Source organism: Olea europaea, chromosome 12 (assembly GCF_002742605.1).
Source record: "Olea europaea var. sylvestris chromosome 12, O_europaea_v1, whole genome shotgun sequence".
NCBI lineage: Eukaryota > Viridiplantae > Streptophyta > Magnoliopsida > Lamiales > Oleaceae > Olea > Olea europaea.
The window spans coordinates 14,694,577-14,710,702 of NC_036248.1; the positions used below are offsets into that span (position 1 = coordinate 14,694,577).

Consider the following 16,126-nt stretch of genomic DNA (forward strand, 5'->3'; position numbering starts at 1 on the left):
GTGATCTGACGCCGTATAATTTTCATATCATATGATTCATGGAAGTATCTATAACTAGAGATAGACTCGAAGCGACAGTTTCAAGTTAAAACCCAACCTACGGGTTATGGTACAGCAACTCAACAGAGCTGAGGACACTCTGCTAAGATCGAGTTATAAGATAGCGAGAAGCTCAAGCGACTGAGATATATAGGCCATGCCCGATAAGGGATGTCTCTTCACATGAAGCTTTCCTCTGTGTCAAATGCGTAATCAATAGCTATCAGATGCTACTTTACTTTGGCTTGCCATGCATTATATTTTTTGCTTTCTTGCTTGTATCTTTTCCATTCTCTAAGGACTGCAAGAAGCACATGCAGCGTAACTGGTAGAAAGAAGGGCTGTCAAATGACGAGACAAATAATTAGACTAATATCAGAGTTCAAGCAAGCACTAACACACTGTCTATTTGCACCAAATAAAAGACAAACATCTCGCCAAATGCACGACTTGCCCCAGGAAAGAGAAACAGGGAACAATACAAGATGAAAATAACTACAAAATTAGAACCTAAATTAACAAGTACGTACCAAATATAAATGAAGGCACACAGATCACCATGAACATGGAGGATAAAAAATCAACATCTCTTGTATTACATAGGCACGTACCTTAATTTAGCTAAAATAATACTATTACATAAGATCCGACTTTGGTTTTTAGCAAATTACTCCATAGCATAGCATCAAAGAATCCTATTGATCCCTCCAGATTTCCAGTTCTAGTTATGAAAATCATCGTAACTTTAGTGCCCTTGAGTCTCCAAATTTTCTCCCTTGGAGAAATGGTAGTACTAACTATGCTCATATTAGATGTAGCTAAAAGTCAGATTTTCAGTAGATTTCGATGAAAGTTGATGAAATGTGTAATTGAAAAGTTGATAAAAAGTTGCAGATCCCATGAAATGAATAGTTAAAATTAGATGTTGACTTTGGCTTTATTTTTATTTAACTATTTAAGCTACAACAAACATTGGCTAAATATGTTAAATTATGAGGACCAAAGCATGTTAATCAGCAAATGTACCAAAACAAGGTCTTCAATTGAATTCCAAACATAATTAGAATTGAATGAGCATTATTTGAAAGTAATTATTTCAAGGGTAATTGGCACAAAACGTCCATACCTTTCAACGTTATTGTGCAAAATGTCTACATTTCATTTTTTGGCATTTCACTCCTACCTTCCACATTTTATTGCGCAAACGGTCAGTTTCATCCATTTTTCCAATAAAATGACAATTTTACCTTTCTATTCAAATAAAACAAAAAAAAGGGGAAAAAAAATAAATAACTAATTGCAATCATAGTTCTAAATTTTTAAAACATTATAGCTTAATCCTAAATTTCCGCCACCACCACTTTCACAACCCTACCAAGCCACCACCTATTAATCTGCATAGTACGACATTCCAGCCACTATGCCCGTTGGACTCCACCACCACCAGCTCGCCTCACTCTCCTCTACTTGGAACCTACTCGAATTCACCGAAAAATCGAGCCAAAACAATCAGCTCACATTCCCAAAAACAATCGAAATTCTAATTCTGACAACACCTATGCCATGCCCAACATTCCAGTGAATTATACGCATCAAGGCGCCGCTTTCCATGGTCCCCAATCATCCATAAACACACAGAATCAAAACCAGCAAGCTACATCTTGGAACACAGTGACTAAGTGGCTTTCATACGAATTTTTCGACGGCGGTGGTGGGACCCATGATCGCGAACCACCACCACAAGCATCTACTCTTCATGACGCGTCCAATGAACATATGGGTCGTCCCCAATTTGCCCTCGAAATGATAGTTAATGGATTAAGAACAACCCGCCCACGCAAAAGAGGTTTTCTTCCATCAGTTCATGGCTCAAATGTGATTCAATACATAAATCAACATGGGAGAAATGAAATTCAGGGTCAAAAAGCATTGGGTAATTGCGAAATTACAGCACTTGCTTATCAAATTTGGAGTCAAATGATGTTCATCACAAATCGATAATTGTTGATCCAAGTCCTTTAACTTTTGGGCACAATTCCTACAAATTGATACCACCATTACAGCCCTAGTGGTGGTGGGCAGAAAGTGGTACTATGCGGATCAATAGGTGATGGCTTGTTAGGGTTGTGAAAGTGGTGGTGGAGGAGAATTTAGGACTGGGCTATAATATTTTAAAAAAATTAGGACTATGATCGCAATTAATTAATTATTTTTTGTTTTGTTTTATTTGAATAGGAGGGTAAAATTCCCATTTTATTGGGAAAATGGATGAAAATGACCTTTTGCGCAATGAAAGATGGAAGGTATGGGTGAAAATGCCAAAAAATAAAAGGTATAGACGTTTTGTGCCAGTTACCATATTTCAAAATCACTTTTTCCCATATTTATTTTTCAATCGCTTATTCCACCAAAAAAAATTTATTTTTCACATTTTCCCAAATCCTTTCCCTATTTTTAACCATACGTTCTCCAAAAAATCACTTTCCCGCAAGCACTTAATGTTATTTCTTAATCATTACACAGGTTGTTCTCCTGTCTACCTCGTGGAACACCAAGATGAACATATCTAATAATCAATATAAACAAATTTCAGTGTCAGGGGAACGAACCGAATAGACGGCAAAACAGTGCTCAAATGAGTAATAGCTGACAGACATCATGGATGGGTGATAAAATGCATCCTCAGCCAATAATCTAGCTTGTCTTGAGGACTCTGGGAAGAAATAGAGTTAATTTATAGAATACTTGAAAGAAGATGTTTGAAAACAATCATATCCAAATTGCAGATCGATTAAAACATACCAGCAGAAGCATCATAAATTCCGAGCGATGCGTTACTTAAAGTCAATTTTGCAGCTTCAAGAGAATACTTCACCTGCTCGATAATATTAAAAAATCGAGTTTTACTTATTTTTACAAGAATAACATAAATCAAACTGACAAGTAACGAGGAAATGCTAGGAAAAAAGAATTTCCCGAAGCAAATGAGAGCGAAATAAGAACCACAAAGTGAAGCACCAAAACAATAAGAATTGAAACAAGTGCAGTTCAAAGCAAATATATGACTTCCACATTCGGTATCACTTCATTCAGGATCTTGACAAGGCCATTTAAACTAATATGAAACTAGAAAAGAAAAAGATATTAGGAAAATATTATTCATAGTTAATTTCTCAATTTTCTCTAAAGAGAATTATATAAAATTGATTGGACAATTTTATCATATTTTTGGAATTATAAACATCAATATCTAGCAAGATGAGTATAATTGACAAATGGACATGCACAAGAATGACATCACCAGTAACTCTTTCTTGGAAAGTATAGAAAAGGAAGGATGACTCAATGTAAAATAAGAGAAAATTAGAAGTTACATGCTATCTTATATCAACATGCTCACATTCAGCAGAACGGAAACAAAAATATAATAATACGATAAAGATAAAACCAAAGAAAATATGGTAATCGTAGTGGCTCTCCAAGACCCAACATTAATGAATACAAATCAAGGCAACCATATTTTTTATCAGATTCAGAGAAGATTGCAAATAAATGGCTGAATAATGACGTTCTTTAAAAACACACATCCCAGAACAAAATTGCAAGAAGATGATAAGAGTCAGAAAACATATAGGGATAGACCACTTTCAAAGGCAATAATTACCTGTTTTCCTATATCATCCATTATGATCATTCTTGGAAGTGATTGAACCTGAATGGATAATTTAGTTATAACCAAATACTCATAATAAAATCATAATAAAATAATTAAGATCTAATCACATACCAATCGAGAAATTGATCCGAGAGTTGTGCCACATTGAAGAAGATTAAAACATGAGTGCTGCCGTGACAATACATCCAATTCCCTTAAAGCATGGAAATTAACAACACAGTCACAACCAGGCTTCACTAAACGATCACAATTAAACATGCAGAGTTATTTAACATGATACATGTTAACAACATTATACCCTTGTTTGAGCCACATAATTTTCGAAAAAATGCATTTTTGAATGGTGTATTGATGGAAAATATGTGGTTAAAAAATAAGGAAAAGTTTTAGATTTGCGTGTAATATTATTTTATTGAAGAATGTGTAGTTGAAATGATATCAAATTACTGTTTAAGAATGTATTTTTTTCAAATAATGTGGATCAAACGGGCCTATAAATGCTATATCATTCATTTTGCTAATTATTTACATTCACCATTTTCAAGATAATGAATAAACTAATGGCGAATGCTAAAATTGAGTCACCAAATCAATTAAACAAGGAAAAGATAAAACAAATAGATAATTGCAGAGAATATACAAAAGTAAAAGAAGAAAAAAAAAAAAAAAAAAAGCAAGCGAGTTAGAAAGTTTAGTGTCTTTTTTTTTTCTTTTTTCTTTTTTTCTTTTTTTCTTTCCTCTGTCAGAAAAAGAAAAGTTGAATTTTACAACGTGCCTTCTTAATGTCCAAAATCTGCTACGGTTATCATGCAGATAATCTGTTCGTAGGTGCAAAGAATCACAAGAACTACACCCTTTCTAGAAATAGATAGAACATATTAGATGATACTTGTCGTGACACCTAAGTTTTAATCTTCTTTTTCTTTATTTATTTATTTTTTTTAATTTTTTTCCCTCATGAAGTTGTTCAATAACTAACTAGTGACGGGTGGAATATGCAAAAGTCCTTAGTGTTTCCTTCCTATGCTTGTGATAGGGATTAGGGTTATGTCTCACCATTCTGAGAACCCTCTTTCACTAGCTAAAAGTACGGATGTGCCTGATGCACCAACAAAGAGACCATCAGATTTCAAACCAAAGAGTTGCCGCAACTGCCCCATGAAAATTTCAAAAACTTTCCTTGAATCCTGTTTCAGAGAAATACATGTATTAATCTCAAGTGAAATAGTGACACTAAGCACGAAAGAAACGCAAAAAAAAAAGATGAGAACGTTTGAAAACTAGTCCAACTACAATAAACTGAAGTGGTTGTCATTACGTGTTCTTGAGAAAATATGGCATGTAAAAAAGAGGAGGAATAAGAAAAATATATTTGAATTAGAAAAAGTCAGGGCACAACAGCTACTGACCTCAGGAGGAATCTTACGTCTCAGAGGATGCTTAAGTTTTGAATCCATCAAACAGGCTGAAGGATTCCAAACAACAATTCCACCCCACATCTGGGCAATGACATATTTAAAACTTCTAAGACTTTGAACGGCAAAACAAAAAAGAGAAGGAATTTTGATGTGAAAGCATATAACTCACTGGAGATATAAAGCCATTAGTTGTGGAAATCTCTCCATTCGGAAGCTGCAACCGAAGAGGGCACTCTTTTGCGGATGGTACATATCTGCATTACGAAAAGAGGAAACAGAACAAATTATATTTGTGAGATGTAATTGAAGGTTACAGATTTGAGTGTTCATCTACTTACAAATTCATTTATTTACTTTTTAGAATGGAAAGTATAGCATATCCCTTCTTTCTTTCTATTTTTCTCTTCTTTTTCCCCCCTGAGGGTGGTGAGGGGACATTTCTGTATCTAACTACAGTATCTCAAGATTAGGAACAACTATATGCTAATGTTTTGAGAAATATTTTCATAACATCTTCACAGGAGACAATCATTGAGAAAAGTTAAATAGTTAAAGATTATACACCACAAACTGCAAAATTTTTGATCTCCCGCCTGCTGCAACTGAAGTATCCAAATGCCACTCATTTGAATTCACCTATGAAGCATGAACAAATAAGAAATTACTATCCGATGACTTGGGGAAAAATTACGCTAACAAGGTCTGGAATAAAGGAGCCAACATATGTCACGAAAGAAAACTTCAACAATTACAGAATGAAGAAAATAATAGTATACAATGATAAACTTTTAATTTATAGAATATAATAGCATCATAGGGAAAGTAATCACGACTAGACATATTACATCAAAATGTGACAAGCACAATTGCATTATGAACTAGGAAGTAGGTTAACAGCTGCATCTTCGGGGTTGTATGGTAAATAATATGTTTTGTGGCAGATGTCAGAATAGGCAGCAAATTAACAAAAAAGTACACTGTGTCCAGTGTCTTGATTATTAAAGAATGAAAAGGTTAGTATTTTTCTTGAGTCTGCATAGGTAGTACGCGAACAAATAAATAAACAGTAATACACGTGAATATATTATGTTATATTATACATATTTACATCAGTATACACGCATACAACAAATATTGATTGCATTAAGGCATAATAAATCTCTAAGATAGATCCTAGGTACATCTTCATTTTACTTCTCCTCATTACCCAAATAAATAAGATTTCCCAGAATAGCAATTTGAATAACTAGCATACAAAGAAAGGAAGATCTTTGGTACTGAAAATATAGCTGTCCAGTTTGTCGTCCCAAATAGAAAATGAGGCCTTTGGGGTGTGATATAAAACCTGTACATGAAAAACGACAAAATATTATAACGCATCAAAAGGAAATCTAGAAATCCTAAGGAAAATACCACATTTGGAAGAAACTTTAAAAGTGTATCTTGAATAAATGGTAATGCAACAAAAAAAAAAAAAACGCATTATGACCTGACTCTCCACGCTAACATCTGCCAGAGGTTTTAGTGCTGCAATAATAGGAGTCAAGAGATTTTCATCTATCTCTCGGAAATCCCTGCAGAATTAATTTAGATGGATTACATTCTACAGCAGAATCAGTGGATTTAAATATTATAAATGACAATATTCTTAGAGTTCTCCATCAAAGGGATTGAACATAAATCATGCATGTCTGTATAAATAACGTGTTGTAAAAACAAAGATGTAAAATTACAAAGCTTTTGTATTATCTAAAACACCATAGTCAAAATATTTAATGAATTATTTTTTGAAGATCACAAAAACTCTGGAGATAATAGCTACTAGAGTTATTTCCTAATATGTACTAGAAATGTCACCCATTCATAACATATCCGAAATTGAAAAGATTTTATTGCAGGCATATGTACGCTAAGTTCACAAAGCATTAAATGAAGTTCCATACCAATCATATATCCAATCATGCGGATCAGCATTCAACAAATTGAATGAAAGCACAATTTTCCCATCCGCCCCGACCGGCATAAACTCCCCATGAATCAATCCTTCCTCTTTCCCACCATTCACAAATACTTTAACAAAAATCTCCGCTATCTTCTCTACGGCCTGCTCCTCAAAAACTCTACCCATAATCCAAGCATGGCGATACTGCCCCACCACTGCACTCACTTCCTCCTCTTCAGTCTTTACCACAACCACCGTATAAACCTTCCCATTGCTATTATTATTATTATTATTATTATTATTATTATTATAAAAAACAGACTCTAAATACTCGTCTAAAAGCCCATCATCACGCTTCTCAGCAAATTTGAATTCATTCAATGCCCCGCATTTCCAATCCACATTATTCCCGTTAGTAATGCAGTTGGAGTTAGAGTCTATGGTTACATATACCGTGAAATTACTAGCACAAGTTCCACAAGCTGGGGAATTTTTCGTAGCCAATTTTGCCATGTAGGCTTGAACCGAAACCGACAATTGATCGGCAGTATATGAATTCGGGTCAAAATTGACAAATACAGCTCTGAAATGGCAAGGAAAGAGAATTGGACTCGATTCAATGGCGGTGGATAAATCATCAATTTCGCGAAATGGAAGTGGCGATCTGTAAATCTCTATTGATTTTAACAAGAACGGAAGACCTGTAAAGATTAAAAAAAATGAATTAACATGAACACGATTCTTTAACACAACAAAAACACAATGCATACACATCAGAGTTAACCTAAGAGATACGAGAAGAGAACAGTGAGGGTTAGGCTTAGGCGTTTCAATCCCGGCTTGGATTTTCGCATGGTTTCCGGGTCGAAGTCCGGATCCGTAGTTGAAGTTGACGAAGCTTCTGAGATTTCCGCCATCTCCGAGTCGTTCCAAGAGATACAGGAAGTTGCAGCTTTCAATTGGAAGAGTTCTAAAGGTTGTCAATTATTTACTAGTAAAATATTTGAAAACCATGCCATCTTAGCTCAGTGGGTAGAACGTATGGCTTTATAACATGTGGTCGTGGGTTCGATTCTCGCAGACAGCGAAGATCAATATTCTTAAGTATTTTTAATTTTTCTTTTGGGGAGGACATGTAGTTTGACTTTAGTACTCAATTTGAGACTTCATAGGCTAATTTATAATCTTCTGTGTACTCCAGTGTCCATTTCAGCATGTTACCTATGATTGTGCCCGTACATGTTTCCCTCCAAATTTCTTTAGTGTTTGTATAATGCTTCCAAGAAAACGGCTCCCAGAGATTTTTAAATCTTTCCTATTAACCAGCAAAGACGGGGCCACCATTTCCATAACTCATGCCTTGATGATTACTTCTGGTGTCTTTAGCCAAGGAACGCTTAATGCCCTATTGATATCATCGTATAGCCGAAATGGTTGCATTGAATTAGCCCGTAATTTGTTCGATAAATTACCTAAAAGAAGCATAGATTCTTGGAACGCAATGATCGTTGCTTATTCAAGGCAAAATTGTCCGCTTGAAGTGATAAATCTTTACAAACAGTTGAGGTTGGAAAGAGTGAAACCCGATAGCTCGACATTTACAGTGGCTATCAAGGCGTGTACCGGCTTGTTGGACTTGAAGTTGGGGATGGAGTTGTGGGTAAAGGCGGTGGAATCCGGATATGCAAACGATGTGTTTGTGGGTTCCTCTGTTCTGAACCTGTATGCTAAGTGTGGGAAAATGGATGAAGCAATGGGTGTGTTCGAGAGGATGCCTAAAAGGGATATTGTTTGTTGGAGCATGATGATCAATGGATATGTGAAGAGTGGGAAAATAAGAGAGGCGTTTGATGTGTATCGAAGAATGCAGCAAGACGGTTTAGAAGGAGATGGGGTTGTGATATTAGGGTTGATACAGGCTTGTTCCAACGTTGGGGACGTGAAAGTTGGTCGCTCAGTGCACGGGTATATAATTAGAAGAGGTTTTCCGATGGATGTTCTAGTTCATACAAGCCTCGTGGACATGTATGCCAAGAATGGAGAGTTGCAGATTGCTTCTTGTGTATTTTGGAACATGTGCTCTCGGAATGTTGTTTCTTGGAGCGCTTTGATTTGTGGGTATACACAAAATGGTTTTGCTGGAAAAGCACTGGAAATGTTGATTGAGATGCAGAATTTTGGATTTGAGCCAGACGTCGTTTCGCTTGTTAGTGCCCTGGTTGCATGCTCTCAAGTTGGATACTCAATTTTGGGTCGATCAGTACATGGATATACTGTTCGAAGACTTGACATGGATCAAGTTTTAGGTACCACATTGATTGATATGTATGCAAAATGTGGATCAATTTCTTATTCTCGTGCAATATATGATCTCCTGAGATCTAGGGACGTGATATGTTGTAATACTATGATAGCCAGCTATGGGATTCATGGAAAAGGAAAGGAAGCTCTTTCACTTTTTGGTCAAATGATAGAGTCGAATTTAGAACCAGACCATGCTACGTTTGCTTCTCTTCTCTCAGCATTGAGTCATTCTGGATTAGTACAGGAAGGGAAATACTGGTTTGATCTCATGCTTAGTAAGTACAAAATTCAACCAGATGAGAAGCATTATGCTTGTTTGGTTGATCTTTTGTCTCGAGCTGGACAAGTCGAGGAAGCTCAGAATGTGATCAATTCCATGACATGTGAGCCAGGAATGGCTGTTTGGGTTGCCCTTTTGGCAGGTTGCCACAATCATAAGAAGTTTTCTATTGGAGAGCCGGCAGCAAAAAAGATTCTTGAGCTAAACCTGGATAGCACAGGAATTTATGCTCTAGTTACAAATTTCTTTGCTGCAGCAAGGAGGTGGGATGAAGTGGCTACAGTAAGGAAGATCATGAAAGAGAAGGGGACAAAAAAAGTACCTGGCTGTAGTATCGTGGAAGTGAACGGGGGACTCCACGCTTTTATTGTGGAAGATAAGAGTCATCCTCAGTATGATATGATTATGGAAATTTTGGAGGACCTTGAGCATGAAATGATAGCTATTGGTTATGTACCAAAGACTGAATTTGCGTTTCACAATATCGAAGAGGAAGTGAAAAAAATAAAGATGTTTAATAATCACGGTGAATGACTTGCTATTGCCTTCGGGCTGTTGAACACCAGGCCAGGAACCAGACTGCTGATAAAAAAGAACATCAAGAGTATGTGGGGACTGCCATGAAGCGAAAAAATTCAATTCCTTAATAGTGAGGAGAGAACTTGTCGCAAGAGATGTGAAGCGATTTCATCACTTCAGGAACGGGATATGCTCATGCGGTGACTACTGATGAAGCTTCTGGTTATATTCCAAATACACAAATGCATGAAAAATCTAAGAGGGAGTGAAGGTGATAATATAGCTGATGGATAATGCCCCAGGACTCTTGGAAATCTTCTGTGGCCACAATAATTGAAGTACCTTAAGCACTTGCTATTTTCCTCATGTTCTCAAATTGAAGTGCTGTTGATGGTAACTAGCAGAAGGAAGACTAGGTGCATCCTTCGCGTGCAGCCTGGCCAATTAGATAATGGCTGAAGTCCACGTCAAGAAACTTTAATTACAAGGAGGTTTCAGTAATAGTCGGGTCTTCTAGAAAGTTTCCTTATATCTGCTTTGCTTGAGAGAAGATGCACTCTGCATTCTGCATGGCGAATGCAACCATTTCAAAAAAGCACGTCTTTCCAGCAGTCGTTTGGTGGATTTTTCTTGTGATGTAGCCTTTTGTTTTCTGAGTGCAAAAATGTATTCTGCATCAAAATTCGAGAATGATCATCTATTAGCTCAGATGCTAGAATAAGGTCCACATACGACAATGGAGGAAGGCAACCCAATCTGTTTAGGATCTTTATTTTTTTCTGGATCAATGCTAACATAGGCTATAAAGCATTGGGAAAATCTCATGTGCAACACGAATAGTCTTGGTGCTCATCGTATAAAGATTTTTCATGAGTTTTGAAACCGCCTCAATAATTCAACTGAAAATCATTGTACGATTTGGTACTGTCTCAAGAAGACAAGAACCATGTTGATATAGAACTTGCACAATTTCAAAATATAGTATCTCTAATGTCTCGTTTAAGACAATGTGCATTTTCAGCTTCTCAAGAGAAGTTTGTCTCAAATTGAAAAGAGGAATTGAATGGCGTTTCAGTTGTGCATATGTTCAAAAAGTGTTGAATTTTATATATAATGTTAATGCCTTGTTTAGGTTTTGCGCTGGGGACTTGCTCGAGACGTGTAGTATTAATACCCATGGATATAATTTATAAGTGACACATATAGTGATATATAAATACAATAAAAATCATGTCAACCCAATATCAAATGAGCCAAAACAATATTGATTTCTATAAATGATGAATCAAGCTTTAGTCAATTTTGTAGACTTTCAGTATACGTAGCGTTGATGTTTAATTCGTCCTCAATGCATTTTATACATTGGTGTCTTTTATTTATTTTTAAATAAGAATAGAATCTTAGTTAGCCCTTGTTTGAGCCACATTATATTCCACATAATGCATTTTTGAACATTGTATTGATGGGAAATGTTTGGTTAAAAAATAAAGAAATTTTTTGAATTTGCGTGTAATATTTTTTATTGAAGAATACGTGGTTGAAATGATATCAAATCACTGTTTAAGAATGTATTTTTTTTTTTTAAATGTAGCTCAAACATAGCCTTAAATTTAGATTGAAAAATATAAATTTTCCTAAATCATTCATCTAATAGATATTCTCAATCTAAACGTTTGATATTATGACCTTGTTTGGTAAATGATCAAAATTTAAATTTTAATCTATATCAAAATCAACAATTAATTTTAATTAATATTTCATGAAACCATTTCAACAACACGTCATTAATATTTATCAAAATTTATTGAAAGTCTAATTTTAATCTTCACCAAATTGGGGCTACTGGGGCTATCTGATTTGTACAACATGGTCTATTTTTGTTGGGTGACTCAATTTTTTGTGCAATACAATATGCACTTTGCGTTGGAGATGTACCACCATTTGGCGTTCACTAGACTTGTCGACGCTTGAGTCATCAGTTCCCTCTCATTTTTAAACCCATGTAAATAATAATTATGTTGTATGTACATTATAGTTAGCAGATTTATTTATTAACATATGATGTGCATGGTATTTGATTGAATTAAAATTTCATAAATCAAATAAAAAAATTTAACCATTTTATTTGTGAACCGAACTAGATGTATAGAAATTTTTTCATAGAAGTACTCTAGAACTTTCACGGCAAGGGTGGGTGGGTGAATATTTTGTCAATTTTTAATTTTAATTAAGGTGTGGGGGATGTAGAACCCCAAATAATTCTAGACACCTTAGTGGCACTAAGACATGAATATTGGATAACTAAAGTATACTACAGATTTTTAGTCTCATTTGAGACCCATTTTCGACATAGGAAATATTCGATTTGGAAAATGATATCTAAATAAAAATTGTAACTATTTGAGTTAGCTTTCCAACGCACTTTGAATTACCTCAATCGAATATCGAGAGAAGAAGTTATGATAGAAACGCTGAAAGTTGTGCAGTGTCAGCCGGACTACAACTGGTCGATCGAAACTGTCTGAAATGAAAATTCTCGTTTTTCTCTAAAATTTAAATATTTATTTTCATCAATTATTTTCTCAAAGGGCCACCCACATTTTTGGTAATAAAAACCCCTCTAAATTGAAACATTTAACCTCAAACTTAAATGACACCCATGTTTTATTTCTTAAATGAAATTCGACCCTTCATTTGTTTTAAGTTATGGAATATTTACCTATAAATAGAAACCTCATTTCATTCATTTTTTCTCACACCAAAAGCAAGAGTTTTTACATACTAAAAAAAGAGTTTCCAAGGGAGAAAAAGAGAGGGAGGAAAACTATTTTTCCTAAAAGTTTAAGAAGTATTTTCAAGCATCAATTCTCAACGATTTTCAAACATTCAAGGAGTGCATTTCTTTCAACGTCCAAGTTTCATCGAAATTTTCAATCCAAGTTTTCAAAATTTCAAAAGCATCAATCAAGGTAGGTAGAGGTTCAACGGGTTTAATCGTGTTAGGTTATAAGTTTTGATTCGTGTTAATGTTTGTATGTCAAATGGTACTCCGATACGACATACCCCTCTACGTTGAAAAAATGTTCGTATGTCAAATGGTGTACTCGGATACGGCATACCCCTTCATGAAAAAATGGTGCCTCCGAGTACGACATGTATGAAAAGTTATAAAGTTAATGTTTTGAAATGTATAGCTTGATCACGAATGCACCTATGACACCTATTGAGTTTTTCAACTCACGGGTTTAATCCCATCTCTACAGATTGAAGGAATTCTACTTCGGGCATGGATGGAGGAGAAGATGGAGAGTAATCACGAATGCACCTATGACACCTATTGAGTTTTTCAACTCACAGGTTTAATCAAATCTCTATAGATTGAAGGAATTCCAATTCGGACATGGATGGAGGAGAAGATGGAGAGTGATGCAACGAGCCCATGGAAATCCGGTGGATAAGTGATTTGAATTTATTTTTATGAAATGTTTTCCAATATTATTTCTTTAAAATTTTGAATAATGCAGAATGCGAGAACAAGTTATATTTTCTTCAAATAAATTACATTTTATTGTTTTGAAAAATAATTCAGTGTTTTTGTTTAAAGCATTTGAAGTATTGTTGTTTAAATTATTATCCGAAAATGTAAACTTCCGCTAAAACGTATATACTTGTTACTAAACTATCGATTAAGCTAAATAAAATAAGTAGCGTTCTGATCCACTAGGTGTCAGGACGTTACAATTATAGGGTCAATTGATCTTCTAGACTGAGGAAATTTTGTTTTTTTGTTTAGCTTTTTTTAATTAAAAAATAACCTATAAATTTTCTTCATGCCCCTAACTCAAGTAGTCTGGATTCGTCCTGGACATGAGGCAACTCAAAAGAGTTCTCTGCTTACGAGGGGCTTCAGCCTTTGGACACATCGTCAATTTATACAGGATTATATAAATGGAGACAAACAACTAGCATTTGCCCGTAAATAAACCCACTCACACGTCCACACACGCCACACTCACCTGCCAGTAGACACACCGATGGTCGAGGCAATCATGGTGGATACTGGTTCTGAACTCTTCAAAAGCTAGTTTTGTTGTTCCCGACCACCCTCGTTCTATGGTAATTCACCACTCTTTTCACCCTTTTGTGCTTAATCCTCTATTAAATGATAATTAACAAATGGATGGATAATTTACTTGGGAAAAGCTTTTAACTGAAGTTAAACCGAGAAGGGTTTCGGTAATTTCAGAAGATTCTTGAAGTTCTCTTACGTGAGTATAATGCTTCTCGTAGGGTTTCTTTTTAGGTTAAGTTTTTAAGATGACTTAATTTACGTGTTTTCTAGGGTTTGATTGGATTACCGAGAAACATTTATGAGAAAAAGAAGGATGGATTTTTCAAAATTTCTGTCAAAATGTAATGATATAAGGTTTTCCAAAATTTTTGGAGTTTTCTCTAGTTGGGCATACTATAGTCACGCTTTAAGTAGTTTGTTTTTTAGGTTAGGTTTTAAGGATGAATTCCTTTATTGGTTTTCTATGGATTGAGTGGTTTGTGAGAAGCATAATGGACACCAATTGCTTAGATAGGAAGAAGGAAGGATTTTTCAAATTTCTGTCGAATGTAATAATGAAGAAAACTGAGTTTTGAGGTCTTACCTTCCTTTTCATCCCAGTGGAGCAGTCAGTTGTTTAACTTGAATGCTTTAAGTAGCTGAAATTTTTATGCACTTGACTTGCCTACTTTCTTGAAATTCACGGTGATGCTAAGGCCTACCAGATAGGTTTATCCTTGGCACGATAGATGAATCTTGAAGATAAAGAAACTTTAAATGCATTTATAACCATGAACAAGGAAAATCTAGGTTTCTTCTCCCTTGTCATCAATTTATTGGAGTGCATCAGTTTGCATTTTGCTGCATGAAGTTGACCTCATATCTATCTATACATGAATTCATGATTTTCCATGGTGTTCACTATTGCCATATCAGTCATACAAATAATAATTTATTTTGAATCAGGTGGAAAGATATTTCAAAATATCTGTGTAAAAGTTGTGTTGGTATTTTGGGCTCTTAAAGTTGTTAGTTATTAGATGCAAAAAAAACGTTGTCGAGCACATTAATGATAGTTTTTAAAACTTTTACTGATTATGCTTCGATGTCAAGGAGTACCATTACAATTTACATGAGAAAAAAATGTCAAAATCTTGTCCTTTGCATGAAAAGTGCTCTGCTTGGATTACTCTACCAATCTGTGTTTTCCTTCACCACACACTCTTCGCCTGGCACCAGGCATAACCTTTGAAGAAATTCATTGCATTTGGTGCTGTAATTTGGATGGTTCTAAGCAGCTGAATTTTGTGCATGTCATCTGTATACTCGTGAAAATCATGCCAATCCTTAGAAACCTCTAAAGACATAGCACTTATCACATTAGTTTTGTATTTTGACAGAATGAAAATTCAAATGCATTTGTTGCCATCGGACATAATGAGTAAGAGTAGCCCATGTTTGGTATACATTTTTTGAGAATATATTTTGTGAAAAGTGGGGTTCCAAACCTGCAGCGACTACTTCTCTTCTATTTTAAAAGCAAGGGCATTTTTTTAGAATGTGTTGTTAAAATGTAAGGAAAGAGTTATGAGTCCACGTTCAAAATTATTTTATTGAAAGAATGTATGATTAAAAATGAGTTTGGGAAAAAATAAGTTCTAAAAATGGGGCCAAACAAGGGCTTATTTTTTCATTTCCATTGACTTGTTAAATTCATTAAATTGTTTGTAGATCAGAATATCCTCAGATCCATTCATGTACTGATGAAACCAGGGACTCGAAATGCACGGAGGATGGGGAATTTTTGCTTTTATTATTAATTTTGTTGTTTAATTAGGGGTTTTTATGTCCTTTTCCTTTTCAAAGATGAGGTTTTTTTTTTTTTTTTTTTTTTTTA

The 16,126-nt window shown here is 35.0% G+C and overlaps 2 protein-coding genes across 3 annotated transcripts; one reads left to right on the plus strand and one right to left on the minus strand.

Annotated features, from left to right (window-relative positions):
* Window positions 1–6: 6 nt before the first annotated feature.
* Window positions 7–8,021, minus strand: LOC111405805 (GPI transamidase component PIG-S). Of its 2 annotated transcripts, none has more exons than XM_023034860.1 (13): window positions 7,860–8,021; window positions 7,077–7,776; window positions 6,623–6,707; window positions 6,389–6,478; window positions 5,705–5,769; window positions 5,303–5,387; window positions 5,125–5,214; window positions 4,772–4,902; window positions 3,827–3,908; window positions 3,704–3,751; window positions 2,842–2,914; window positions 2,649–2,752; window positions 7–380 (listed from the first exon to the last, which is right to left on the minus strand). In XM_023034860.1, exons 1-13 carry the CDS (start codon window positions 7,990–7,992, stop codon window positions 270–272), a joined length of 1,797 nt encoding a protein of 598 aa, XP_022890628.1. In that variant the 5' UTR covers window positions 7,993–8,021; the 3' UTR covers window positions 7–269. The 2 variants fall into 2 exon arrangements, with proteins under 2 accessions (XP_022890628.1, XP_022890627.1); XM_023034859.1 differs by having other exon boundaries at window positions 5,696–5,769.
* A 120-nt stretch (window positions 8,022–8,141) lies between these two features.
* LOC111405804 (putative pentatricopeptide repeat-containing protein At3g25060, mitochondrial) lies at window positions 8,142–11,157 on the plus strand. Its single transcript, XM_023034858.1, has one exon. The coding sequence runs from the start codon at window positions 8,349–8,351 to the stop codon at window positions 10,191–10,193; it is 1,845 nt and encodes a 614-aa protein (XP_022890626.1). The 5' UTR covers window positions 8,142–8,348; the 3' UTR covers window positions 10,194–11,157.
* The last annotated feature ends 4,969 nt before the right edge of the window (window positions 11,158–16,126 follow it).

Excerpts from the sequence above, each read along its gene's own strand:
- LOC111405805 (XM_023034859.1), bottom strand. The coding sequence starts at position 7,992 with ATGGCGGAAATCTCAGAAGCTTCGTCAACTTCAACTACGGATCCGGAC. Across the intron at positions 5,770-6,388 it reads CCAAAGATCTTCCTTTCTTT|GTGAATTCAAATGAGTGGCA; the intron begins GTATGCTAGTTA and ends CATGCTTCATAG. Across the intron at positions 4,903-5,124 it reads GACGTAAGATTCCTCCTGAG|GATTCAAGGAAAGTTTTTGA; the intron begins GTCAGTAGCTGT and ends TCTCTGAAACAG.
- LOC111405804 (XM_023034858.1), top strand. The coding sequence starts at position 8,349 with ATGCTTCCAAGAAAACGGCTCCCAGAGATTTTTAAATCTTTCCTATTA.